The sequence below is a fragment of the Callorhinchus milii genome, unplaced genomic scaffold (genome assembly GCF_018977255.1).
Source record: "Callorhinchus milii isolate IMCB2004 unplaced genomic scaffold, IMCB_Cmil_1.0 Scaffold24, whole genome shotgun sequence".
Taxonomy (NCBI): domain Eukaryota; kingdom Metazoa; phylum Chordata; class Chondrichthyes; order Chimaeriformes; family Callorhinchidae; genus Callorhinchus; species Callorhinchus milii.
In genome coordinates, this window is record NW_024704765.1 from 4,808,449 (window position 1) to 4,835,630 (window position 27,182).

Genomic DNA, 27,182 nt, shown 5'->3' on the forward strand with positions numbered 1-27,182 from the left:
TGTCCGTCAGATGAGACATTAAACCCTTCGCTTGTCAATCATTTGATTCTGATTCGAAACTTTTCTTGAAGGAGGAATGCTATATCTTCTCTGTGTGTTTCTTCTCCTCACCGCTCTCTGTCTCAAGTTGTGCCAATGGGTTTAATAATCTATGAACATTCTTTCCTCCTCTGCACCTTTCTCTCGCTCTCTCGCTCTCTCTTAAAAAAACTGCCTTTGAGGTCAATCGATGGGACGGAATCCGGAGAGGGGGAGTGGGGGAGAGGGTGGGGGGTGCGAGAGGGGCTTGTTATAAGCACAGACCAGTCAGTGTCGTTAGTCATTGAAGCAATGCTTCTCAAGCACCTTTTGGGGATGGTTTACAGCGAAGGGGCCCCAACAGGTGGAGGATTCTTGGCAGATTGGGTGTGGAAGGGGGTGGGGGGGGGGTGTGGAGAAGGGTTGACTTGTGACCTGGGAGCAGTGACTGATTGATGGCGGGTCCTTAGGATGTAACTCCCAGGTTTCACCTTTAAAGGCTTCCCTGCACAGTCTGGCTTCTCCCTACCTCTGTGAGCTCCTGAAACTCTACCAACTTGTCCAGTCCCTCCGCTCTGCCCGCTCCACCTTTAGCTTTTCTGCCCCCAGCGTCTGGGACTCCATCCCAGAGCCCCTCCGCCTTGTCCCTCTGCCTCGTTCCTCCCTTGCCTCCTTCAAGGCCCATTTAAAGACTTTCCTCTTCAACCGTACCTTCAGTCATCTTCCCTCCACGCACCCCCCCCCCCCACCCCCCCACCTGCTCTCTATCCCTCTTGACTCCAACCCCCAGCTCGGGTACAAACCCTTAACTGTCCAGCACCTTAGGACATCCTCCTGACGCGGAAGGTGCCGTGTAATTTTGTTGCTGTTGTAAATGCCGGTTGATGATGATAACGATGCCAATAATGAGATTAATCTGAGGTTTTTTTCTTCTCTCTCTTCCCCTCTTTCTCTCCCTCCCTCCCTCCATCCGCGTCGGAAACAGGTGATACAGCAGGCCCTACACAGACAGCCCAACACCGCAGCCCAATACCTGCAGCAGATGTACGCTGCCCAACAGCAGCACCTGATGCTGCAGACGGCAGCCTTGCAGCAGCAGCACTTGAGCAGCGCCCAGCTCCAGAGCCTGGCAGCCGTGCAGCAGGTATGCACGGGGGGCTGGTCGGAACAGCATCGGTGTGGGGGTGGGGGTGGGTGGCGGGGTGGTTGATGGGTCTGTGCGTCGCCCTGGTGCAGTGGTAGCAATCTGACCTCGGGAGTCAGAAGGTTGTGTGGGTTCGAGTTAAACCGAGAGAGATGTGGGGTATCTAAAAGAGCGAGCGAGCTAGCGAGTGCGACGGAGAGAGTGGGTAAGAGAGGAAAGTTGATACAGAAACCCAATAAAATAAATAAGTACTCAATCCCTGACATTGTACGTCTACGACTCGTCCCTGACAAGCAATGGCTGCCCGTGATTGCCTGTTGTTTTAAAAAAAAAGGGCAATAATTTGATGATGACAACTGCAACAACAACAACTTGCATTTACACAGCGCCCTTCACACTGGGTGGCGTCTCCGAACGCCTTAACAGCGGCGGAGCCCGATGCTGAGCCGGGGGGGAGGGGTGAGGCGGGTGGTGGGTGGGTGGGGTGGGTGGTGGGTGGGTGTGTGGGGGGTGGAAGGTGACCGTAGACACGGTCGAAGAGGAAGATTTTCAAGTTCGACCTGAAAATGGAGAGAGAGAGAGAGAGAGAGAGAGAGATTGGGGGGGTGGGGGGTAAGGGGGCGGGAGAGAGTCCCACAGCTTTGGGGTGTCGTGGCTGGAAAAAGCAGTTTGAGATGTTTCCAACTGAGCAAAAAGCCATGGTGTGTGTGTGTGTGTGTGGTGTGTGTGCGCGTGTGTTGTGTTTATTTAACATTGCGCCTTTCTTTTCTTGCTGTCGTTCTCAGGCGAGCTTAGCAGCCACCCGTCAGGGATCCTCGCCCAATGGGACCGTCTCGCAACAGGCAGGTTCCTCCCCCGCAACGGTAAGTTCCGACAACCCGACGAGTCGCGCCACGTCGCGGCGGGGCGTGGGCAGGCGAGGGTTAACCCGCTGCGCTTCTCAACGCGTTGCTCCGCTAAGAAATCGGATACGTGGCTGAATGCCGCTCCTTATCGCTGGGTTCCTTAATTGAGAAATCCGTTAAGTAATATGGCAAATTAGAACACCCACCCACCCCCCCCAACCCTCCACCCTTCCCACCCCCCCCCCCCGCCCCCCCACCCCTCCACCGCCCCCCCACCCTCCCACCCCTCAACTTGGAGCTTACAGTCACTGCTCTTCACGAATAGCCATTCGCTTCTTCCCACTCCTTTGAAGGGATTATTACCTCCAGAAAACCACCTAAGATTTAGCCACTCTTGAGCGCAACGTGAGTGGGTACCTGGTTGACGGGGTGGGTGGGGGAGCGGGGGAGCGGTGGGGGGGGGTGGGGGCGCACAGACGGGTGCTGTCGATGGCACGGAACCTCTGGGAGTCTGGCAATGCAATAGCGAGTCTGTCTGCACCTGAGCTCACCGTAACGAGCCGTGGGCCGCCTGGGGCTCGGCTGCTCTCCCCGATGCGATGCCTCGATATCCCCAGTGTCGTGAGGGTTGTTGTTGTTGTTATTCTGTTACAAATCGTATCATCGATGGCATTTCTCTCCGCTCCGCAGATTAACCTGGCCACCTCGCCTGCTGCCGCCCAGCTGATCAGCCGCGCCCAAAGTGTGAACTCCACGGCCACCACTGGCATCGCCCAACAGGCCGTGCTCCTGGGCAACGCCAACAGCCCCACCCTGACCGCCAGCCAGGCTCAGATGTACCTGCGGGCACAGATGGTAAGCAGCAACCTGGTGCGTAATCTTCTCGAAGCAAAAAAAAAACAACCCACCCGACCTCAACCCCCACCCTAGTCTCCCCGGTCTGTGTTAGCGCAGCTGCTTTCTTCGCCTGTTGTCTCCCAGAAAACACCGGCAGCCACTGCACCGTATACCGTGTCCTCGTGCGGTCCCGTAGCTCAGTGGGTTGGGGCTTTGAGCACTCGCCTCGCGAGCGAGCGAGAGGACCTGGGTTCGATTCCTGGGTCGGAGCGAAACGTTGGGCGAGTTTCACCTGGTGATTGAAACAGAAATCGTAATAGCTTTATAAGAGCAAATTAATATTTGGGAAAAGGAGAAATGTAAGAATAATGTGTGGGGGGGGGGGGGGGGGGGGGGGGAGAGGGGGTGGGGTTGGGGGGGGTTGGGGGGGACTGGACTGAACAGAGCGCTCTCGACGCAGAGAAACCGCCCACAGGCACGATGGCAGGACCAAGTGACCTCCTCCCTCTCTGCCCTGCGTGTGAGATTTTACGGAACGTTTAGGTTTTCTTTTTTTAACCGCCGTTCCGTTTCTTACAAAAATAAAAATGAAAAAATTCGTCGTAAAGCGGCAGCGGCTGTTCTGAATAAAAGCGGCAGACTCTCGGATTTCCAGCTGTTCGAAGTCCCGGCACTGTGTGTCAGACTGCGTGCTCGTGTTAATGAGGCTCAGCTGTGCTCTCTGTACAGATGTTGAGCGTTGGGTGGGTGGGTGCGAGGCGGATGTTTTCTTGAGCCTTTCCACCCCCCCCCCCCCCCACCACCTTCTCCTCCCCAGAGGGCAAACAGATCGCAGCTGCTGCTAATCCCTTCCATCAGCCCCAGGGTTTTGTTTAAAAGAGACGAGAAACTGACCGCAAAAGGGAGAAAAGCAAAAAGAATCCTTTTGCCTTTTGCTTCAGGCACTCACACCACATACACACACCATATTCGCACACACACCATACACACGCATACACCATATACACACACACATCATGTACACACACGCATACACCATACACACACCACATCACACAGATACACACATACACACCGCACGCAAATTAATGAACAGGATTGCGACTATTCCAGCTACTAGCCCCCATCTGGAGGGAGTTGAGGCAGTGTTTGCTCGTGGGACACGATAAGCCAGTCACAGTTTCCACGTTTCTTTGAAATAGTGGGCGTTTTTTTTTTAGAGTGGGTGGGGGGAGGGCGCGCGAGAGAGCGAGAGAGAGAGAGAGAAAGAGAGAGAGATACGGTCGTAAGCACATTATGTCAAAAAATAATTGAGTTGCGTCACTTTAGGAATGGAGTTCAGGCCAACAATCCCCTCTCCCCCACCGCACGCCCCCAACCCCCCCCACCCATATGAAAACTTGGTCGCCCACTTCAAGGCTGTTTGCAGGACGTTGCAAATTGTGTGCAGCGTTCGCTTGCGAAGTGCACAGTCGCTACAGCTGGCCATGGAGTGAGTGACCAATTTTATTTGGTGAGATTGTCGGCCAGGGAGACCATGAGACACACACACCCTCAGCATCGCATTGGAGCATCAGCTTAGACTATGTGATACCAAGTCGCGACATGGGGGCTTGAATCGCCATTGGCGGATGGGCCTTCAGCCACTCTGCCCCCACCCGCCCTCTGGAACTCCACCCCGCAGTCCCTCCACCTCGCCCCCTCCCTTGCCTCCTTCAAAACCCTCCTCTTCGACCGTGCCTTTGATCACCCTCTGTCCCCCACCACCCCCACCTGCCCTCCACCCTCCCCGATCCCGACCTCCAGCTCGGGTCCGAAACACTGACTGTCCAGCGCCTTGGGACGTCCTCCGGACGTGAAAGGCCGTATACAAATGTAATGTTGTTGTTGTTGAACCCACGACTCGGAAGGCGAGAGGGTAACCTCCCACTGAGCCGGGCTGCACACATGATAGAGGCATAGTCCACGGTGGGTTGGAAGGATAGACCCCTGGGGCGGGTGTTGGGGATGAGGCAGGGCAGGGGAAGTGAATGGACAGACTCGATGGGCCGATGGCCTCTTTCTGCGCTGTAAATATTCAATGATTTCTTAAGTAGCTAGGCCGCTAGGACGTGCTGTTCATTTGTCCCCTCAGCTCATTTTCACACCCACTGCCACAGTTGCTGCCGTACAACCGGAGGTCACCGTGTCCTCGGCAAACCAGCAGTCGTCTGCTTCCCAGGTGAGTTTATGGCACACAGCGGTCAAGAGGCCTTCAGGAGCTGTGTGGTGGTGGGGGTTGGGGTTGGGGTGGGAGGGGGAAGAGGTGCAATTTTGTGGCATATGAGGTATGGTTCCCCCACCCTTTGGAACTCCATCCCACAGTCGCTTCGTCTTACCCCCTCCCTTGCTTCATTCAAGGCACGTCTCGAGACCATTCTCTTCCACCGCGCTTTTGGCCACCCTCCCACCCCTCCCCTCCCCGCCCTACACCCCTCCTGATCCCAACCCCCAGCTCGGGTCCAAATCCCTGACTGCCCAGCGCCTTGGGACATCCTCCCTACGCGAAATGCACCGTATTTGCTGCTGTTGTTATTGCCGGCGATAACGTAGGAATGTAGGGAAACAGGAATAGGAGGAGGCCATTCAGCCCATCGAGCCTGTTCTGCCAATTGGTCAGATCTTTTAAAAATTCCCCCCCCATCTCCCTCCCCCACTTAAGACCATGCCCTTAATGCCTCTGTTACTCAAGTGTCTGGTTGGCTTTTGTTCAGTGAGACAGAGCTCACTATCCTCTAGCGAGGAAGGTTGCCCCAAGTTGGAACTTAAGCTCACCATTGCAATGGGGGAGTGAGGGGGCAAGAAATAGGCAGCTGGGAACTGGGTGATAACTTTCTCTTTACAGTATATCCTGTGAAGCGCTTTGAAACGTGTTGAAGACCTGATAAAGCTCTACATCAAACACAAGGAATATTATTAGTATTATTATTAAATCTAGACCTGGATTCGAGAATTTTGACTCTCCCTCCCCTTAGCAATGTGGAAGCCGCTATCTTTTTTTTAAGACCAAGTTGCTAATTCTTGGAAAAGTTACGCAGGGTGTGAAATACGTAAAACAAAACGGTTCTGAGTCTTTGAGCTTGAGCGGAGTTTGGAGCTTCTCAGAGAGAGGGAAAGAATTGGTGGAACATGGGAACAGGAGTAGGCCATTCAGCCCCTTGAGCCTGTTCCACCATTCTATAAGATCATGGCTGACCCGTACCTCACCTCCAATTACGCACCCCCAGGCCCACATCCCTTGATCCCCTGATCTGACAAATATCTATCTACCTCAGTCTTGAAAATTGGAACGGGTCCACCATCCACAGCCCTGTTGAGGGAGGGGTGGGAGAGCTCCAGATTTCCACTACCCTTTGCGTGAGGGTGAGATTGTGGAGGGAAGAGAAAGAGAGAGAGTGAGAATGTATTGATGAAGGTTTCTCCTGTTTGCTGCATTCCAGGTCCAGAACCTCGCCATCCGAAGCCAGCAGAGCAGCTCAGGGGCCCAGGCACAGCTACAGAGCGTCACTCTGAAGGCCACGGCCTCGGCTCACCAGGCCTCCGCTATCTCTCAGGCCAAACCCCCCGGCCAGAACCCTGTGTCGGGCAACAAGGGAGGGCAGGGCGACAGCATGGCTGAGCACGGCAAGAAGGCAGACGGCAGCAATTCGGCCAATGTAGAGTCCCGGTCACTAAGCTCCAACCATACAGCGAGCCCTCTCATCACCACTGGTGAGTGAGCTCCTTATTCCGTGCGCTGTTGAGTAGCAGCAGCTCAAGGTGTGTTGAGAAGTTGTGGCTGGAATTAAACTCGCATGGTCTTAAGGTGACGTTACGATGCAGTGCTGGTGTTGTGTGTGGGGGGCGGGGGGGCGCGGAGGCTGCATTGGCAGAGGTGAGACGTCCTTCGGATGAGACGTTAAACCAAGGTCCCATCTGTGCCCTGTTCAGGTGGACGTTAAAATCCCATGACACCATTCGAAAAGAAAAGGGAGTTTCTCTCTCCCAGTGGGTGTCCTGGCCAACAAATCCCCCACCCCCTCCACCCCAAAATAAAATTGGTCACTCACTCTATGGCTGTTTGTGGGACATTGCTGTGCGCAATTTGGTTTGTGTTCGCCTTCAAATACACATTTTTTCCATTCCACAGTAAAATCCTGTGAAGCACTTTGAGAAGTCCTTCCGACGTGATAAGGCGCTGTAGCAAATGCAAGAAATACTCTTAATATTATTATTATTATTATTATTAAATCCAAACTACCTCAAGTGAGGTGACTGGCGCTTGGAGTTCTGACGTTCCTAGGCTTGAGACCACCTAAGGTTTGAGTTACTCGTGCGGAACATTTGGGAAAAACAATCTCATTAAACTCCGTCTCTGCTCGAAAGCCTTTACCTGCCGCTCCTCGGAAGGAATCTTTTCCTCAGCCTCTTTGCTGTCGAAATTTGATCCTTGCACATTTTTTTGTTAAGAAACAGTGCAAAATAGCCCCCCCCACCTCATGTTTTCCACACAAGAGTGCAAGCAGACCCCAGAGGAAGTGAGGTTGTTTTCTTCCCTCTCCCCTTTCTTCCCGCGCCCCCATTTCTTCCCCCCCCCCCCACGCGGAGGAAACCTGATGGAGCCGCTTATATATTTTTACGAGGGGGGTTTCAATAATGAGGTAAACGGGGACAAATTGTTTGCACTGGTCAGCGAGTCAGTCACTGGATGGCACAGACTTCAAGCAATTACCACCAGAAGAACAAAGGGAGAGAGAGCGAGAGAGAGAGGTGGGGGTGGGGGTTAGGAGAATGTCTTTTCCCCCTCCCACAGAGGGACTGTAGGACCTGGAATGTCCAACCGAAGGGAAACGATGTTTCGGGCAAGTCCTGCTTTCTTCTTTAAGAAGGAATTGTTGAACCATCTGCACGGGAGGAATCTGAACGTGTGAGAGTGCGGTTGTGTGCGAGAGGGCACAAAGTGCGATTAACCCGTAAAAAGCGTCTGGTCCACGTGAGGGACCGTATTTGTTCGCGAAGCAAATCAACAGCAGATCAATCTCTCCTCGACTGGTGTTGTGGAAGTGGAAGGGAAGCCTATTCGCAGTCAATTTCCCCCGTGGAGCATTTGAAAGGCACGGTGGGGTGTGGGCGGGAGGGGGGGGGGGGGGGGCGGGAGGGGGGTGGTGTGGGGGGTTGAGGATGGGGATGAATGGATCTCAAAATGATGCGTGAGAAGAGGGGCAGAGTGGGAGGAAGGCGATTGTCTTGTTGTTTTTGCTGTGGTGGGTGAGGGTTGGGGGTTGGGGGAGCGTGCAAAGGCTTGAGGCAGGGAATTAACCCTGCTGCGGGGAATGAATCGAGTTAACAGAGCGTAAGATGAGGCCAATTCATGGCCGGGTGAATATCGCCAGGGCTGGGGCGGTTGGCCTTTTGCGAGGATTCAGGGGATTCAGGGCTGGACACCGCACAATGATCCACTGCTGAGCTACGTGATTTCTTAGACTCAGTGAGCAATTTTGAGCTCAGCACGTGCTGGTGAGCTCACAGGAGCCACGACGATGTTCTAAGCTCTCCCGCCTAACGATCCCGGCCGACCGTTTATTACGTGCCCCCCCCCCCACGGAGACGGGACACGAGCACAGGTTTCGCTTTCTTTTAACTTTGTTTTTGTCTTTTTTGGGGCCATTTCCCACCCCCCCCCCCCCCACCCCCACTTGTTCAAAACATCCCTCGCTTTAAAAATCACACGCGCTCGATAATTTAGGTGGTTAGCTTTTCAAAGTCATACAGAGTGAACACACACACACACACACAAACACAGACACACAGATACACACACACACACAGATACATACACCTACACACCACAGACACACACACACGCACAGCATTTCCACATTTTGGCATTGACCAAAAGCACAGACAGAGAGAGAGAGAGAGAGGGTTTTTAAGGTAGGGAGAGAGCCAGACTGTGTCTGGATCGTATGTAAAGAGGGATTAAATATCTTAAAAGATCAGATCGGCAGATAATCCCGGAGGGGTGAGATGCTCTCCAGTAAATATGACACCCAACACGAAACTAATCTGTCAGATAATAACTCAATCCCCTCGAGATGGGGAAACGGTACTGTTTCGGCCTGTCGCTTGATAAACATCACATGGTCTGTACTTCAGGCAATAATTTCGGTATTGTATATAGAGGCTCCTCACGTCAGCGACAAGCTTCTGATTTTATAAACCGAGGCAAGTTTCCTTACTCCACACGCCTCTGTTTATCCAGCAGTGAGTAGGAACCTGGTTGTCATTTGATTTGCCGGTCGCTTTCCGGGGGTAATAATCCCCCCTCCTCCCCCCGTAATTATAATAATAATTTAGTCGCTCAATCCATGAGTTTTTGAGGGACGCTGCTGCATGTCCCGCGGCCCGCAGAATACACAGTCACTGCACTTTTGCAGTATATTCTGTGAAGCGCTTAGAGATGTCTCAATGACGTGATAAGGCGCTGTATCAAATGCAAGGAATATTATTATTCGAACACTTAGTATAACATTTGTCTCTCTTTTGCTGAGAAGCTCGTGAGTGCGTGAGAGAGAGAGAGAGAGAGAGAGTGTGGGAGGAGGGAGCTTGCTTGGCTCACGCTTGCCTTGGCAATCGCTTCTGTCCTTTCGGGGTTAACGTGCCCAGGGCTCCTTCCGCCCCTCTCCCCACCCCATGTGGTAATTCCACACTCCCACGTCTCTCAACAAAAGAGCAAATCTGACGTCCGTCGCTGGGGAGGCCCCGGGGGTGAGGGGGCGGGGGGGAGGGGGTGTGCGAGTTACACAGATGTGACCCCCTCCTTTGTGGGTCAGGACCTTTGAACCTCGATCATTAAGCTCTTTCTGTTGTTCTCGAGTCAAAACCAGAGAAGAGGCTGGTTGGTGGGGGGTGGGGGAGCTTACTTTAAGAGGGGGGATAGAAGTCCCTTCGAGCCTCACTAACCTCTACACGAACGTTAAAGGACTTTTTTTTTTGCTCTCTTCTGAGTGCATCATTAATTGAGGTCCTGCCCGCCTTGTGACTCAGGTGAATGTTAATCGGTTGTTTCTCCTCCGACGCCCCACCCTCCCTCCCCAATCGCTATTTCAAAGAGACGAGGAGTCTTTTCTCCTGGTTTCTATTTCCTCGCCAGCGACTCCCAGGTTGGTGGAAGGCCAACCAGATGAACCTCGGTCTTTTTCCTCTTATTCCTTGTCCAAACTCCCCCAACACTTACCCACCCCGTAGCCTGCGAGCTCAACCTCCCTGAGGTGGGGCTTGAACCCACGATCTTCTGCTCCGGAGGTGAGAGCGCGAGCGGCTCAGCCCGAGGTCTCACTGTTGTCTCTCTTGCGTCTGCAGCTTACGCCCAGATTCAACCCCATCAGTTGATTCACCAGCAGCAGATTCATCTCCAGCAGCAACAACAACAACAGCAGCAGCAGCAGCAGCAACAACAACAACAACAGCAACAAAAGCATCTTCAGCAGCAATTTGTGATCCAACAGCAGCAGATTCAACACCGGCAGCACCAGCAGCCCCAGCTGATCCACACCACAGCCCAGCTCCAGCCTCTACAGCAGCAACAGCAGCCAGTGCCTGTCCAGCCTTCGCCCCAACTCCAAGCCCAAGCCCAGGTTCACCCTCAGGTCCACACTCACGTCCAGCAGAGCCCCCAGTGCCAGTCCGTCCTCCAGCAGAAGCACCAGGTCCTCCAGCAGGTCCCTCACTCCCAGATCCCCGTCCTCCAGCCTGTACCCCAGGCTCAACAGGCAGCACATCACCTGACAGCCAATGGACAGACGGACCCTCACAGTCACAGTCACATCCATCAGCATCAGCACCAACACCAACACCAAGCGCCTCAGACGACTGCTGTCAATCTCCAAGTCCAACCGACCGCACATGTGGTAAGATCCATCACGCTACCTCTCTCACCCCTCTCTCTCTCTCTCTCTCTCTCTATCGCAAAATACACAGTCAATCAATCCACTTTACCGTAGCGTAGCGGTTAGCGAGCTCGCCTCGCAAAGCCAGAGGACCCAGGTTCGCGGGGCGCGAAAGCTTAGGCAAGTTTCTGTCACTCCACACACGCCTCCGTTTACCCGGAGGTCAGTCGGAAACCCGGTTCTTAGTCGATTGGCGGATCGCTTTCCGGGGGTAATAATCTCTTCCAAAAAAAAATAGTAATGCAATACAAAATTACGTTTAACACAGAACCTTTCACGACAGGAGGACGTCCCAAGGCGCTGAGACAGTCAGGGATATGGGCAGGATCTTGGTTGGGCAAGTGTCCCATTCGCTGTTGCTTTCTTTCGCTTTGCTGTAGGTCCAACAGCCTCAGAGGATCGTCCACGAGAACATCAGGAGAGAGAAGGCAGACCCTGCCCCAGAGAAAGGACACCCTGAGAAAATCACAGCCCAGCAGATCCCCTCTGTCCCCACCTGCCTCACCGTCTCTGATCAGAAAAAGACCGACACGTCCTCCAAGTCAGTCACTCAAGGTCAGACTCGTCTTGAAATGGAGTCCTGTGGCTTAATTGTTCAGAGCGCTTCGCCTCGCAAGCGATAGGACCTGGGTTTGATTCCCGGGTCCAGGGAGAAACGTTGGGCAAGTTTCCTTACTCCACACGCCTCTGTTTACCCAGCATTAAGTAGGAACCCGGTTGTTAGTCGATTGGGGGATTACTTTTCCAGGGGTAATAATCCCTTAAAAAAATGTGGTCACTCAATCCACGGCTGTTTGTGAGACGCTGCTGTGCGCAATTGGCTGCCGTGTTTGCCCACAAAACATAGTCAATTCACTTTGCAGTATATTCGGCAAAGCTCTTTGAGACGTCTCCGAGACATGATAAGCCAACTATATCAAACGCAAGGATTATTATTATTTTTTATTATTATTAAATCTGATGTGTTGGGGAGTATTATGGGGGAGGGGGTGCGCCGTGCATTTGTTCCTTCCTGTTGCGAGCATGTGCCCACAAAACACAGTCACTTCGCTTTGCCGTATAGCCTGTGTTTCCAGGAGGCCGGTTACAGACACCGCTCGCTTCATTGGAGCTGCCTCGGCTCAGGTGCTAGCGCTCTCGACTCTGGGTCAAAGTCAAAATATTGCGGGTCCGAGCCTCCTCCCCACCCACACCCGCAACCCCAAAGTTTGCCAAATTATGGGCAAAACCCGGCTTCAGAATTAAGATTGAATTCAACAACTCGTCAAATTCTGGACGCTCAGAAATGCAACATGAATAGACTCAACCTGGACCCAAGCTGAGCAGGGGGAGGAGACAGAGAGAGAGAGTGTGGGGTGGGTGGGGTGGGGGGAGAACTGTTCTTTTATAACGTATGTGGCTTCCGGTGAAAGGCTTAAGGGAGGGCGGGGGCACAGGGTAAAAGCAGAACACCTGTGGGTTTCTCAGGAGCAAAGCAATCGACAACCCAATTATATCCTGAGCTTCTGTTCCATTGAGCAGCAGTGATTGAGTACAGATCAGACCTCACAGTGGGTGTGTGGGGTGTTGGGGTTTGCGTGCGCGCGTGTGTATGTGTGTGTGTGTGTGTGAGAGAGGCAATTGTGTTTTCACTTCAGTAAAGGACAGTAAAACGAGAGCGACAGACAGACGGACGGACAGAGAGAGAGAGAGAGAGAGAGAGAGACAGAGAGAGAGTGACTTTTTTTAAAAGTTTTGAACAACTCTTTTCTTTCACATCCTGGAGTTTTATTGTTTCTAATCTTTTTTTTAATATTTCGAGGAAAACGAGGCCGAAGTTGAATAATCCGAACTTCTGCGTTAACTTAAATCGTATCGAAACGCACGTGTTTCTGGATTAATGCAAAACTATTAGTAAGTGCCGCACGTGTGGTGCGGTGGCGTTAAATGCAGTGAAAGGTTATTGACAGGTTGATTTTTTTTTAACCTACATTCTACTCAGCTGGACGTAATGCTTACCCCCCCCCCCCCCACTCCACCACACCACCATCTCCTCTCTCCCACCCCCCACCAGTCCCCGCATCCACACACAAAGCCCAAAGCCCTGCATGTGTCTTTTGTTGTCCTCCCCCACGCCCCCCGCCCGCCACCCCCCCCCCAGAGAGAATTTACATCTGGTTTGTTGGTTGGAGGTTTCTGATTCTGCTGTGGCTTCTGTTTAATGCTGTGGCCATCTGTACAATGTACTGTGTGCACACAATGGCCTCTCAGCCCCCTCGCTTTCTCCTCAAGCGGAAGGCGAAATCTGTCACAGCTTTGCTGCTTTTGTCTGCCTCGTCGGGCTTTGTGCTCCACAAAGCCGCTGCCAGGAAGGTCTTGCAGCAGGCAGAGCGAGCGGGGTTTGATTCAGACTAAGCCAGCCGCCTTGGATTGAAGCCACGACCCTCTCCGCTCTTTTTCCCCGAAAGTGGGGGGTGGGGGGGTGGCGGGGTGGGGGAGAGGTGATCTGAGGGTGGGGGGTGAATAGCGGAGAGTATAATCCCTTCAAAGAAAAAAATACTAATGATTTGGTCACTCAATCTGTTCGTGCGACGCTGCTGTGCGCAGTTGGCTGCCGCGTTTCGCCCACGAAATACACAGTCAATCTACGGTATATTCTGTGAAGCGCTTTGAGGCGTCTCGGAAGACGTGATTAAGGCTCCACGTCAAATGCAAGGATTATGATCATAAATTATTGATTGGATTCATACGCCACAAAGTACGCATTACCCTCTCTGCGCAATCGGCTGTTGGGTTTCGTCCACAAAATGCACAGCCAATCCACTTGAGAGCATATCCTGTGAAGCGCTTTGAGACGTCGCAGGCGTGATAAGGCGCTGTATCAAGTGAAAGAGGAATGGGGGGGGTTGGGGGGGGTGGGAGAAACCCATTTCCCCGCGGTAGTTTCCCCCCAAAAAATGCAGAAAAGACACTTAACTGTGCGTTCACTCCCTGAACTAATTGCAGTCAATTTTCTCGCGTGTGTGTGTGTGTGTGTGTGGGTGTGTGTGTGTGAAAGTCTCCGTGTAACTAACGTACACAATGCCTCCCCTCCCCACGCTTGAGATATGCACACAACACAAAGTCCCATCTCTTTTGGCCAAGCTTCCACCGAGAGGCACCTGTTTTTAACTCAGTCGTCCCTCTCCACCTCCTCTTCCCCTCTTTCTCTCTCTCTCTCTCTCTCTCCCCCCACTTCCCCCCACTTCCCCCCCCCCGTAATAATTCCTTTCTCTCCCAACAGCTTGAGATTTACCGCGCACGGTACTTAAGCCAAGTTTCCTGCAACTTTAGTTGATGGATGTAGGGAGCGGTTGGCTTCATTTGCATGCAGCTGCCGCTGTGGGTTGAGCTGACCTGTCCTCGTGTCCCCCCCCCCCCCTTCCCCCGCCCCGCCGCTCCAAATTATTCGGGCATCGCGTCCCAGCCAGGATGCCCCCCAATTGGCCAGCGAGATTTAGCCACCAGCCCATTCAGCCCCCAGTACAAAGAGCATCAAGGATTCATCCAGCCCTTAGAGTCCGAGGGAGGGAGTGAGTGAGTGGAAGCAAAGAGTCTTGCATGAGCAGCTTTTCTTTTTTTTTTGGTTGGGACATTGTTTGGATGTTCCTTAACGCCCCCCCATCTCCCCCGCCCCCCACCTCGCCCTCCCCCTTCTCTCCCCACCGCCACCCACTGCTCCAACGTTCTCGATTGATTCACTTCTTCCCCCTCCTCCAAATCATCCTCCTTCTCCCTCCCCCCTCCCCTCACTCTCTCTCTCCCTCCCTCCCTCCCTCCTCTGTCACCCTGGAGTAAGCAGAATAAGAGAGGAGGGGGAGATCGCTTGCAATCAGCCGGTAATCTTAAGAGAGCTTATTGTGGCGGCTGCATGTGTTGTTTGGTGCTGAGTGCAGCCTTGCTGAGCCGCTCTGGGCTGACACTTCACTTGTGGATTATACATGCTGTGGTACCGACTAACCTTAAACCCAGGTCAGTCTCAACTTCGGGCCCAGGATCTCCTTCGTCTCCTTAGCTATTTACAGCGGCTCTCGTTCCCATGGCTCTTTAGCCCCGCGTGTCGTAATGTCGCCCGAATTGCTCTCGTTGTTTTTGCTCTTAACTTTCCAGGGTTGGTGGCGAGAAAAAGGTTAACCGGGGGTGGGGGGGGGGTGTCTAATATGTGGCGTTATTTTTGGAGACGTCGGGATAAGGCGCTATATTGAACGCAAGAACTATTATCAGTATTATTATATTTTCTTAATGGGATTTCTCAATAAGGAATCCGAGATTCGGGTATATTTGGGGGGGTGGTGGGGGGGAGTGGGGGAGAGGCTCTAATAATAATAATGATGATGATAATAACCTTGCATTTGATATAGCGCCTTATTGCATCTTCGTGCTAAGGTAAGGACCCATTAGGATTCCCGTTGGATTGCTGTGCTGGAAGTTGATGGTGGAGTGACGTATTTCCGGTTCCTTGGAAGAGTCTCTTTTCTTCCCCACCCACACCCCTCATCTCACGCTGCTCAACTCTCAGCTCCTTATATCACCAGAAGCCCATTGAGAAACACTGTAAGTTAGGCCCTGGTTGGCGGGAGGGGATGGAGCTGTAGAGATGAGCAGTGACGTTACCTGACGTTACCTGTCTGTGAAAAAAAATTAGTATCCTCAGTCTCTCAATCTATCTCTTGGATCTCTATGTGTAGTTTGGATGCATGAAATTCTCAGGTTGGTTTGGAGACTCTTAAGCAGCAGTCAGACACCCGGCTGACCCCGAAAAATCTCTTCGAGACCTGTAATTCCACCCAGTCTTAGCCTATGAGATCAGTTTTGCCTCCTGGGTTTCGGGTGATACAGAACTGTGCCCAACGCAAATTAAATCCGGTCTTAATTTGGAAGCTTGCTTGTTTGTTTTTCACGAGCACAGTTCTTCAAAGAAAAAAAAGGGCTTCCAAATTAACACAGGAGTATTGAGTTACTATCCGCAATTCTGCGCTAAATAGGACCAGCCCTATTGGAAATGTGTGTGTGTAGTTTGTGTGTGTGTAGTGTGTGTGTGTGTGTGTGGCGTGTGTAGGGCATGTGTTGTGTGTGTGTTTGTTGTGTGTGTATGTCTCTAATTGTGGTTCATGCCTGCACGAATGTCTTGACGTTATTCCGAGACTTAATCCTTGCCTTTTGTAGAGCCCCCAAAACACTCTCCCGAAACACCTCGCGCGCTTCGTTTCAACGTTTTAAAGTGCAAAAGTGACGCGGCAGGCTAAGACCAGGTGGAATTTGGGGGCCCCGGCTTGTCGGGTTGGCCACCTCCCAGCTGAGGTGCAAGCCCGCCGTCGCCGGCTGACGCAGGCTGGTTAGGGAGTCTGGCCGCCTGGTCCCCAACGGGGAGAAAGCAGGGACAGTAACGGAGCAACAAGCTTTTGTTCGTCCTGACTCCGAGCTGAGCTTGGAAGCGATTCTGCTGCACAAAGGGACGGGAGCGAGAGAGGGACCTTCCTGCTGATCACTGCCACTCACTCAGCCACGCTCCATGTCGGGGGGGGGAGTAAGTGGGCGCGAAGGGAAAGCCTTGTTGTGGGGAACAAATGCGCTGAGCGGGCAGTTGATCTGTTTTGAATGCTGAAGCTGCCTTTTTCTTTTGGGGGAGGGGGGGGGCGGTGGTGGGGTGGGGGGGTGGGGGCGGTGGGGTGGGTGATCTGTCTGATCAACACCACTTTATACCAGGAGCTTGGCTTCACAACAACAACAGCAGCAGCGGAGAGAGCCTGACAACAGCAATAATTGGGACTCGCCTCATTGAAAACAATAGGGATAGTGTGTGGGTGTGAACGGTGCTATATAAAGACTTGGTGGTGTGTGTGTGTAGTGTGTGTGTACGTATGTGTTGTTGTTGTGCATGTTTGTGTGTGTAGTGCATATATATCCCCCTTCCCTCCCTCCCTGTCTCTCTCTCTCTCTCTCTCTCATTCTAATGGTTTCATTGCAAATGGTCTCGACGTCGTTGCGATACCTAATAATCCTTCAGATTGGGTCCCGCGTCTAAAACGTGGAAACGTTCCAAAGCGCTGCACGGGGAGGGGAGAGTTGCTGTAACGGGGGGAACACACGGCCGGTAGTTTGCGCTCAGCAAAACATCCCCGGACCAGCCATGGAGCGAAATCCGCCATCTAAATCGGTGGTTCACTTTTCACGGCGGTTTGCAGTTACCTGTCGTTGCTGCGTGTAACTCTGCGTGTAACTCTGCGTGTAACTCTGCGTGTAACTCTGCGGCCGCACCTGCCCGCAAACCCAGCCACTAGGCTTCAGACCCGCGAAACCAGGCGTTTTTTTTTCGAGACGTTTCGACGGCTTTGTATCGAACGCAGAGATGACGTTTATTGCGGATTTTTCACTTGAAGAATTTTCACCTCAGGATAAAACGCTGCAAACGTTAACGAGCAATTAAAATAATCAATACTAATAATCCTGGCATTTGACACCGTCGCCTTGTCACATCGTAGCGACGCCTCGAAAGCGCTTCTCAGGATATACCGTAAAGAGAAGTGACTGTATATTCTGCGGGCAAAACGCGGCGGCCAATTCCGCACAGCAGCGTCGCCACAAACAGCCGTGGATTGAGTGATCAAATTATTATCATGGATTGTTTTTTTTGTGGTGATAGCTTACAGTCTAGGCTGACCCTCCAGTTCCTGTAGCACTATTCCAAAGGAGAAGGGACTTTCTTCTCCCAGTGTCCTGCCTGACAATCCCTTCCCCCCCCCACCCTCTCCCCCTCCTCTCCTCCCCCCGCACCACCGCCCCTCCGCCCTCCCCTCCCCACTTTCAGTGAACAGATGAACGTCACTCCGACACAATCGGCTTCTAAAGCAGAGTTTTCCCCCGGGACCTTAATTAATAAATCCTGTGACGAAATACCGCAAAGTTATTACCCCCCACAGAAATGACCCGCCAATCGACTTAACGGCTGAGTAACTACTAGGCACTAGGTGCGTGGAGTAAGGAAACTCGCTGAAGGTTTCGCCCTGACCCATCGAGGCGATGGCACTCAACACTACGCTACGGGTGTTGGGTGGGGGGGGCACGAGCAGACTCGGTTATGTGTGTCATGGCTGTGCGTCTCCCTCTCTTTCAGGCAAAGGGCTGGAGAACACGAATGCAAAGAGCGTCCCGTCCGATCCCACCATGACGTCAGGCAACGGCCACGCCACCTCGTCCGTGGCGGCCAGCGCCCCCCAGCACCCCGACAACAAGCCCCCCCAGGCCATCGTCAAACCCCAGATCCTCACCCACGTCATTGAAGGCTTCGTCATTCAGGAGGGGGCAGAGCCGTTTCCAGTGAGTCGCCCGCGCCTTCAGCCTCCGCCACACGCGTCAGGCTTTAAACACACGCGCGACTTCCAGTTAGACGGCCTGTCCCACTTTGTGAGCGCCCGCCTGAGGGCTCGGGGCTGTGTTGTATGCACGTGGTTGTACATTTGTGTTTGTGCACGCGAACGTGTGTCTGTGCCTGTGTGCGCGCGCCTGTGCCTGTGTGTGTGTGCATGTGCACCTGTGTGTGTGTGTGTGCCTGTCTGTGTGTGTGCCTGTCTGTGTGTGTGTGTGCCTGTGTGTGGTGTGTGCCTGTGTGTGTGTGTGTGTGTGTGTGTGTGTGCCTGTGTGTGTGTGTGTGCCTGTGTGTGTGTGTGTGTGCTTGTGTTCCTGTGCAGTTTTGTGTGTGAGCTTATGAGATCCTCTGCCTTTGTGCTTGTGCCTTTGTGTCTGTACGTGCAGGTTTGTGTGCCTGTATATGAGCACGTGTGCGTGTGCATGTGGTGCCTGTGTGTACCTGTGTGTGTGGGGGGGGGCTCACCCAAATTAACTCTTTAAATCCCAAATATCATCGTTGACCGATGACGTCATCGATATGTGGTTCATTAATTATCTAAATGTTAATTATATAAATATTAATAATAAATGAATTGGAAAGCGAACTGGATGGACCTCGGTCTTCTTTTGCTCAGCAAACTCTTATGCTCTTCTGTTTCGTAAAGCGTGCGTCAGGGTAAAAAAAAAAAACCTTTTCCGGCAATTTCGACACTGATTGACATTGACTCTTTCACGTCTGTGTTTTCTTTTCCTCTCGTCGCGTTCGATCCGCTCGTTGAACGACTTCCACGACCTTCTCTGCCAACGCCCGCCCTCTCCTCGTCGGACAACACTTTTGTGAGTCTTGACTTTAATCTGTTGTACGACGGTGCGTATGATGTTATCGCGTCCTTCATTCACAGCGGTGCTGCCCCCATTTATTCCCCGAAACTCCGTGTCGTTTAAGGCCCGAAAGGACTCGTCCCTCAAATCAATTGAGAGCTCAAGAGATCTCCTCCCTCCGTAGCCTAGTGGGTCAAGTCATGGTAACACTTACAGGCCTGAAGGTTACAGCCGAGCGACCTGGCTGACCTCCGTACAATTGACCATTATTGATGACTTATTGATGTTTAACCATTGCAACCCCCCCAACCACCCCCCACCCCACTCCCTCTGCCACGCCATCACCCACCGTGATGGGTTGCCATGTTTCTGAACTGTTGCCTGTTCTTGCATATGAAGACCGTGCGTTTGAGGAATTGTGAACCTCTGGTCTGTGGAGGTGGGGGGTGCGTTTGGGTGTGGTGGGAGGGTGGGGTGGAAACTTTACAAAATCACGTGCGCACCAAGAAGAATAAGGGTTTCTTTTCTCTTTTTTTCCCCCCCACCTCCTCTCGCTCCCCACGGGTGTGTCCCCGTGTGTGTCTGTGCGCATGTGTGTGTGTACCTGTGCGTGTGCCCGTGTGTGTGTGTGTGTGCGTGTATGTGTGTGCGTGTGTGCCCGTGTCTGCAGGTGGGCCGATCGTCGCCGCTCATTGAAAACCAACCAAACAACAGCAGCAGCCACAAGTTTGCGTCCAGCCCACGGAAAAGCCCCCCCAGCCCAACGCTGACTCGGAGATGGAGGACCTCAGCCAGCAAGGTCTGTGTTTGAATCCACTGCCTCTCCCTCCCTCCCCCCTCTCACTCCTGCCTCCCAATACCTTACAGTGGAGTCCTTGCAGGGTAATGGTTAGCATATTCGTCTCGCGAGCGAGAGGACCCGGGTTCGATTCCCAAGCCGGGCGAAACCTTGGGTTGTTGATCGATTATGCGTGTGGGTGGGGGAGGGGGGTTGTGACGGGGGAGCAGGGGGTTGGGGGTAGTGGGGGGGGGGGGGTGTCAAGATCAGTTGTACCCTGACTGTGCTCGTGCCCGAAGTTGGCTAATTCAGCACAGAGCGGGTGGGTTTCGAACCTGCCACTCTCCAGTCTGTGAGCGAGGGCACTGCCCACACACAGGTGGTGCCTTTGGCACACTAGGCCGTTGGGTTGGTCGGAGCCGTTGACGATGTTGGAGATGTTGACTTCACACTGTTTTCTCCCGGTTTCTCTGCAGATGTGATTGAGAAGGAGGAGGACGCCCTCAGACTGAAGTGTGAGTTCTGCGGACGGCTCGATTACGCTCACAAGTTCAAGGGAACCAAGCGGTTTTGCTCCATGGCCTGTGCCAAGAGGTGAGGGTGGCATCGGCGCCAACAATCAACCGGCGATGGGCGCGGCCCAAACCATCGACGGTTCACACATACACACCACACACACACACACACATGCCACACATACACTCCACACACACACACATCACATACCATACATCCCCCCACACTATACACACACACATCCACACTACACACTCCACATACCCACACCACACACACACGCCACACACACACCACACACACTCTACACATGCACACGCCACACACACCATGCACACACACACACGCGCCAAACACACACGCCACACACACACACAAATTGGCTGCTTGTGGGATGTTGCTGTGCACCAGTCGGCCATCAGGATTGTCCACCTACAAACTACACAGTCGCTTCCCTTAATGATACAATCCCACAAAGCGCTTTGCAATGACAACGATAACAAATGACGTGCGTGTGTGTGTGCGCGCGCGCGTGTGTGTGCGTGTCCAGCGCCTCTCATGTCGGGGGGACGTCACAGGGCACTGCCGTCCACCTGACGTGAAAGGCGACACGTCAAATGCAACGGTTATTTGGTTACGGGGGACTTTCTAGAAACCCCGATGGCGACGTCTGGTGTTCCGACACGCGTGTGACTTCCACGTTCTTGCGTGTTTCCCTGGACAAGGTACAACGTTGGCTGCAGTAAGCGTGTGGGGCTGTTTAAACCAGACAAGAGCAAACACCTGCAGAAGAAGGAAGGAGGCAAACTGGGGAGACGGGGATCAAGGAAGAACAATCTACACGGCACCAACAAAGATCAGCACAAAAAACAGCTGAAGGTAACAGTGTCCTCATCGGCACAGTCACAGACCCGGGGTCACACTTCCCGAAATTCCACCTCGTCTTAGCCTGTGACACCATTTGGCCTTAATCCATAAAAATGCCTGGAATGGCGGCAAATTCTTCAACTCAACCGGTGTGGTAAATACTTCTCAGCTTAGACTCTTTCCTCTCTCTCTCTCTTTTTTTCCACCGCTCTCTCCTCACCCCTCTTTCTCTCTCACACACAAACACTCTCTCGGTCAGATCAGTGTTACGTATCTGTTCTGGCAATATTTCAATGGCGTGGGGGGTGGTGGGGGGGGGGGGGGAAGGGGAGTGCGGGGAGGGTGAGGGTTGATCTCAGCCTGGGGTTGATGTGTGCTCGGACTCTGTCCAAGTGTTGCTTGAAAGCCGGTTGGTCTCGGTGGATAATTGTGCTCAGAAGCTCCTTTGCCCAGCTGGGACGCGAGGAAACTTGGAGAGCAGCAGCTGTGGGCAGCTGGTATTGCTTACTGTGGGGTGGGGGGGGGTGATGGGGCTGTGGGTGGGGTGGGGGGAGTGGGGTGCAGGGAGGGAGTGATGGGCGGAAATAGCCAGTCTCAAAATGGTCCGATTGTAGCTAAAGTGCCAGAGAAGTTAAAGGGGTGAAAGATGGGAAAGAGAGAGAGAGAGCGAGAGAAAGAAGGGTGGGGGGGGGGAGAGGAGAGGGAGAGAGACAGAGAGAGAAAGAGGGTAAGAGAGGAAAAAGAGAGAGAAGCAGAGGGAAGAGAGAGAAGCAGAGGGAAAGGGAAAGAAAGCGAGAGGAAAGAGATTATTTTTTAAGCCTCGGTTTAAAAAATGTCTAGGGGGAGGGATAAAAAAATAATAATCCTCCCGCACCCACACACGTCCCTTAAAGACCTTTTCATCCCTTTATTGTGAATTCGAAGGCTGTTCCTCTCCACGCTGTGCTGCCAACAGCCTTCCCAATACATTGTCCGTTCGCCCCGTGGCTGTCCAGCTGCCTGCAAACTGGCTGCCGCGTCCGGCGACGGGGAAAAAAAAACAGGAGCCACACTCGTCAGTAATTACTCAGGGTTTCGACGCAATAAAAGGCGCTATAACATAATGCAATAAAGGAAGGGACGTCCGTCCTCCTGATGTGACGACGGGCACTTTACCGATGCAATTTGGTATTGTATAATTAATCTCATTGCTCTCTCTTCCCCATTCTCTCTCTCTCTCTCTCTCCTCTCGCTCTCTTTTCTCTTTCTCTCTGCTTCTTTCTGTCTCTGTTTCCTTTCTTTCTCTGTTTTCCATCTTTCAACCCTCTCCAACACTCCCTCCCTCTCTCTCTCTCTCTCTCCATCACGTTCTTTCCCACTCTCTCCCTTCCTCGCTTTCTCTCTCTCTTTCGCTCTCTCTCGCCTCTCTCTCTCTCTCTCTCTCTCTCTTTGGGGTTGGGATCAGGAGGGCAGGGAGGGTAGGGGGGTAGGAAGGTGACTAAAGGCGCGGTCAAAGATGAGGGACTCGGGACCTTCGTTCCCAATCGTGTTGGACTTTGACGGTTCCTTTCTCTCGCTGTCTCTCCTTCCGTCTCTCTTTCCTACCTATCTATCACCCCTATCCCTCTTTCTCCCCCACTCCCTCTCTCCCCCACTCCTTCTCTCCCCCACTCCCTCTCTCCCCCACTCCTTCTCTCCCCCACTCCCTCTCTCCCCCCCTCCCTCCCCTCCTGTGTGTTTTGTGAGCGAAACATTCTGGCGACCTCCGCTCACGCTGTGCCCTTGTGCTCTGACAGAAGCCCCCGGCCAGCGCGGCGCTGAGCCAGGAGGACTCCAGCCGGGGTTCCGACAACTCCAGCTACGAGGAGCCTCTGTCCCCAATCTCCGCCAGCTCATCCACCTGCCGTCGGCGGCACAGCGAGCGCGAGCTGGACGCCCACGAGGTGAGGATGAGGGACCTGATGGGCATCGGCCATCACTTCCTGCCCAGCGACCCCACCAAGTGGAACGTGGAGGACGTGTGCGAGTTCATCCGCTCGCTGCCCGGTAAGTCACTGGGATCTACCGCCATCGTCAACGCTCCGGGCCCATAATCCCTCCGCCTCCCTCGCCTCGCCTCCTTTAAGGCCCGTCTCAAGACCTTCCTCTTCGACCATGCCTCCTCCTCCGGTCACCCTCCTATCCCCGCCCTCCACCCCTCCCTGATCCCAACCCCCAGCTTGGGTCCAAATCCCCAGTGCCTTGGGACGTCCTTCCAACATCAAAGGTGCTGTTGTTGTTGTTGTGGTGGTTGATTGATTGATTGCTTGTTTGCAGGTTGCCAGGAGATAGCAGAGGAGTTCCGAGCGCAGGAGATCGACGGCCAAGCACTGCTTTTGCTCAAGGAAGACCACCTGATGAGCGCCATGAACATTAAACTGGGGCCAGCGTTGAAGATCTACGCCAGGATCAACCTGCTGAAGGACTCGTAACGGGAGAGCGGGCGAGGTCGGACCATTGAGGGGCTCCATTGGGACAAAATGGAAGCCGAGGCTGTTAGTTGTGAAAACCGCCATTTCTGGTCACTGTGAACCTGCCCTTTGGGACGACAGCTCCCCCTCTCTCTCCCCCTCCCTCTCTCTCTCTCTCTCTCCTGGTGACTGATGGCACCGATTGATTGAGACCAACGAACACGAGTGAGAAAGGGCTCCAGTCGTCGCATTTGAAGCTTGCGACCAAACTGTTGGCAAGAGAAGCGAGTTGCTTATCTGACTGGCCTTCGACAGATAGTAGCAGTGATGTTGGATCAAGCGACCTGTCGGCAATGGAGTGGGTGTTAAGAGAGCGGCTCTGACTGGGATTGGAACTTGCTGCTGGTTGTGTTGGTTGTCCTGAGCTTGTTGGAGCCGGGGTGGGGGGTGGAGGAGAGGAACAAAAGGTCAATGTTGAGGTTGATTTCCAGCTCAAGGTGCATGTTTAGAGACTAGATTTTCCTTTAGAACGATTTCATTGATTGATTGACTGAGTTTGGTTTTGGGGGACGGTCAGTGGACCTGCCTGTGAATTAACCACGTGCCTGGGGACCACCGAAACTGACGCCGAGCCTGTTACCGTCTCCGTGACCAGCCGAATGGCGTTCCTTCGTGGGCATTCCTGTCCGTTCTGAGATGGTGTTAGTGACTGGAGGAGCCCCTAGGGGTTGATTTAGGTGGTGGTGGGGTGGGGGGGGATTGGGGCCGGGGAGGGGTGGTGCAGTCCCGTCTGCCTGCCAGCCTCTCTCGGTTGGAAGCCTTTGCCCCACTTTGCGGCAATGGTCTGGAGCCCACTTTGCCCCCAAGTCGCGAGGAGGCAACGGTTCCCAACGAACCCTTATTATTTCCCCATTCACCGTCTCATTCACCCGCATCCTCCAGTCGCTTTACAGTGAATCCTGGAGAGCGGTTCGAGACGTCACGTCGTCGGGAGATGAAAGGCTCGGCGTCAAATGTCAAGGATTATAACTGTGATCGTTTTTTTTTTATTCTGCTCCTAAAACAGTCAGAACCCATTGGGAGAGTATCGCGCGGAGTTTATAAAGTTTGTAAAGCCCTCAGCCACCGGTGTGAGTGTCATTTGATGTCTCATCCCTTCACCGTTTGTCACCAGTGGAGATAAGGTACCCCCTCGTTTTATTTAAAGAGTCCTCAGTTTATTTATACGCCATGAAGTTTACGCAACAGATCCTTGAGTACCCGCCAACTTTCTTTTCAGTCGGGGGTCAACAATTTGCAGACGAAGGGTGCAAATCATTTGATTTCCAAAACGATTCGGTGCTTTGACAAATCCAGTATTTGCCGCCGCCCCCCCCCCCCCACCCCCTCTTTTTATTAGGAACCCTTTATTTTTAATATAAGAAACGCCACAAACTGGACTCCCAGCGGCAGCAATAAAGCAACTCCGTGCGGAGAAAACCCCCCCTGTCTTTTCAACACTAGAAAATAAAAAAATCTTTGGGTGAAAATGGTGACGAGCCGAAGACCCCGAATTATCAGGAACACGGTTTCTCGTATTTATCTCATCTTCCGTTCATTTTGAGCCTAGAGTATAAATCATTAATTTAATTTCTACATCAAGTATGCATTATACTCGATGTATATTTTAAGTCAACATGACCATCTTTGCGCAATTGGCTGCCGCGTTTCGCCCACAAAGTACACAGTCAATCCACTTTACAGCGGATCGTGTGGATGCGCTTTGAGAGGTCTCGAAGGCAGGATAAGGCGCTGTATCAAATGCAAGGATTATTATTATTTTATTGGGAATTTCCTTTGAAGATGCCGTGTGTCAAACAAACCCTCGCGAGGTGCACTGCTGGGACACATGGAGACATTCAGTTGTGTTGGGGACTTGGGATTTTTACCTGTGAAGGGATACATTTTGTATTACGTCTTTTGTTTGTTGTTCTCTCTCTTTTTTTTATATATTATATATATAACATAATTTAAAAGATTCAAAAGTGTCGCTTTTCATTTTTTTCGTGTGCGTGTGCTTTTTTTGTGGGGGTTGGGGAGGATGGGGTAAAACATCGCCCTTACCGGACGGGACGAGGGAGACGGAAAACAATAATAAAAAAAAAACTTCTCGCCTCACGGTGAACGGTTCTTGAAAAGAAAAGAAAGGTGGTTCGACTTTTATTTTATTTGGTCTGTTTATGTTCAAGAGAAATACGATTAAAGGGCGTCTCGCTCGGGACGTCCTCCCGACCTGAACAACAACAACAACAAGATTCCATTTATTGAGCGCCTTTCACGTCAGGAGGACGTCCCAAGGCGCTGTACAGTTGGGTCAGGACCCGAGCAACGGGGAAATGGTCAGGGTGAGGGAGGGAAGGGAGGGAGCGAGGAGGGGGGAAATGGTCAGGGTGAGGGGAGGGAAGGGAGGGAGCGAGGAGGGGATAAGGTGCGCTACGAGCGTCATTTATTTTTGTCTCTTTTATACACATGGGGAGAAATTCCACCCGGGTCGAGATTGACTCTTTTTCTATTTGCATTTGACCCTGACGGGGGGAGGCGGTGTGGTGGGGGTTGGGGGGGGGGGGGGGGGGAGGGCGGGTGTGTGTAAGTGGACCGTACTGGGGAATCGGACCAAATCCACCCCATCGTGACCTGCTCCGTACTCTTACGGAAGGCGTGAACAACAACCAGAGCAAATTGAAGGCTGTGTCCGCACCCGGACCACCTGGAGGTTTGAATCGATTCGCGACGATCGGGATTTTTTTTGGGGGGGAAACCCCTCCTGTGTGCGCTTCGAGCTGCGGATAGGGTGGGATATGAGCAGGAAGCCGTTGCGAGCCATTGGCCCCAACAACAACAACAACAACAACAAGATTGCATTTATAGAGCGCCTTTCACGTTGGGAGGACGTCCCGAGGCGCTGTACAGTTGGGTCAGGACCCGAGCATTGGGGGGGAAATGGTCAGTGTGAGGGGAGGGAGGGAGGGAGCGAGGAGGGGGTAGAGAGTCGAGAGAGGAGCTGAAGACACGGTCGAAGAGAAAGGTCTTGAGACCGGCCTTGAAGGAGGAAAGGGAGGAAGCGGCGAAGGCACTGGGGATAGAGTTCCAGAGCCTCGGGGCTGAGAGGCTGAAGGCCACCGATGGTCGGGCGGTTGGGGCGGGAGATGTGGAGCCGACCGGAGCCACAAAATACACACTCGATGCGCTCCGCGGTGCATCTCGGGCCACGTCTGGAAGACCCGATCAGGCGCTGCGTCAGTGGGAGTGACCCGGGGGGGGGTCCGAGAGACCGCGTTGGGCCCAGAAAAATATACAGTCAATTCACTTTACAGTTACCAAATGCAATTATGATGATGATTATTATTATTATTATTATTAACATGCCAACCAGATGGGGGGGAGGGTGTCATCCCCGCCCGCGACCGCCGGGTGGCGCTGTGGTGCGATTCCCCTTCTCGGCCGCTCGGCGGCGCTGTGGTGCGATTCCCCTTCTCGGCCGCTCGGCGGCGTTGGCGCTGAGTGACGGGCGGAGGCGGGAGGGGCCCGAGTTTCCCTCGGCGACCGCCGGGTGGC

The 27,182-nt window shown here is 53.1% G+C and overlaps 1 protein-coding gene across 2 annotated transcripts in view; it reads left to right on the top strand.

Moving 5' to 3' along the window:
* Positions 1-24,331, top strand: part of LOC103172344 (polyhomeotic-like protein 2) — a 36,547-nt gene extending 12,216 nt beyond the window's left edge. Inside the window, exons 3-15 of one of the 2 annotated variants that reach the window (XM_042343742.1) lie at positions 1,004-1,162; positions 1,948-2,025; positions 2,698-2,862; positions 4,979-5,065; positions 6,324-6,594; positions 10,225-10,772; positions 11,192-11,366; positions 17,944-18,146; positions 19,713-19,797; positions 20,253-20,370; positions 21,018-21,171; positions 22,935-23,184; positions 23,455-24,331. In XM_042343742.1, the coding sequence (XP_042199676.1) occupies positions 1,004-1,162; positions 1,948-2,025; positions 2,698-2,862; positions 4,979-5,065; positions 6,324-6,594; positions 10,225-10,772; positions 11,192-11,366; positions 17,944-18,146; positions 19,713-19,797; positions 20,253-20,370; positions 21,018-21,171; positions 22,935-23,184; positions 23,455-23,609 (2,448 nt within the window). In that variant the 3' untranslated portion in view covers positions 23,610-24,331. Of the gene's footprint in view, positions 1-1,003; positions 1,163-1,947; positions 2,026-2,697; positions 2,878-4,978; positions 5,066-6,323; positions 6,595-10,224; positions 10,773-11,191; positions 11,367-17,943; positions 18,147-19,712; positions 19,798-20,252; positions 20,371-21,017; positions 21,172-22,934; positions 23,185-23,454 lie in introns of both variants that reach the window. The other variant, XM_042343743.1, reaches the window with a different exon arrangement.
* Positions 24,332-27,182: the final 2,851 nt, after the last annotated feature.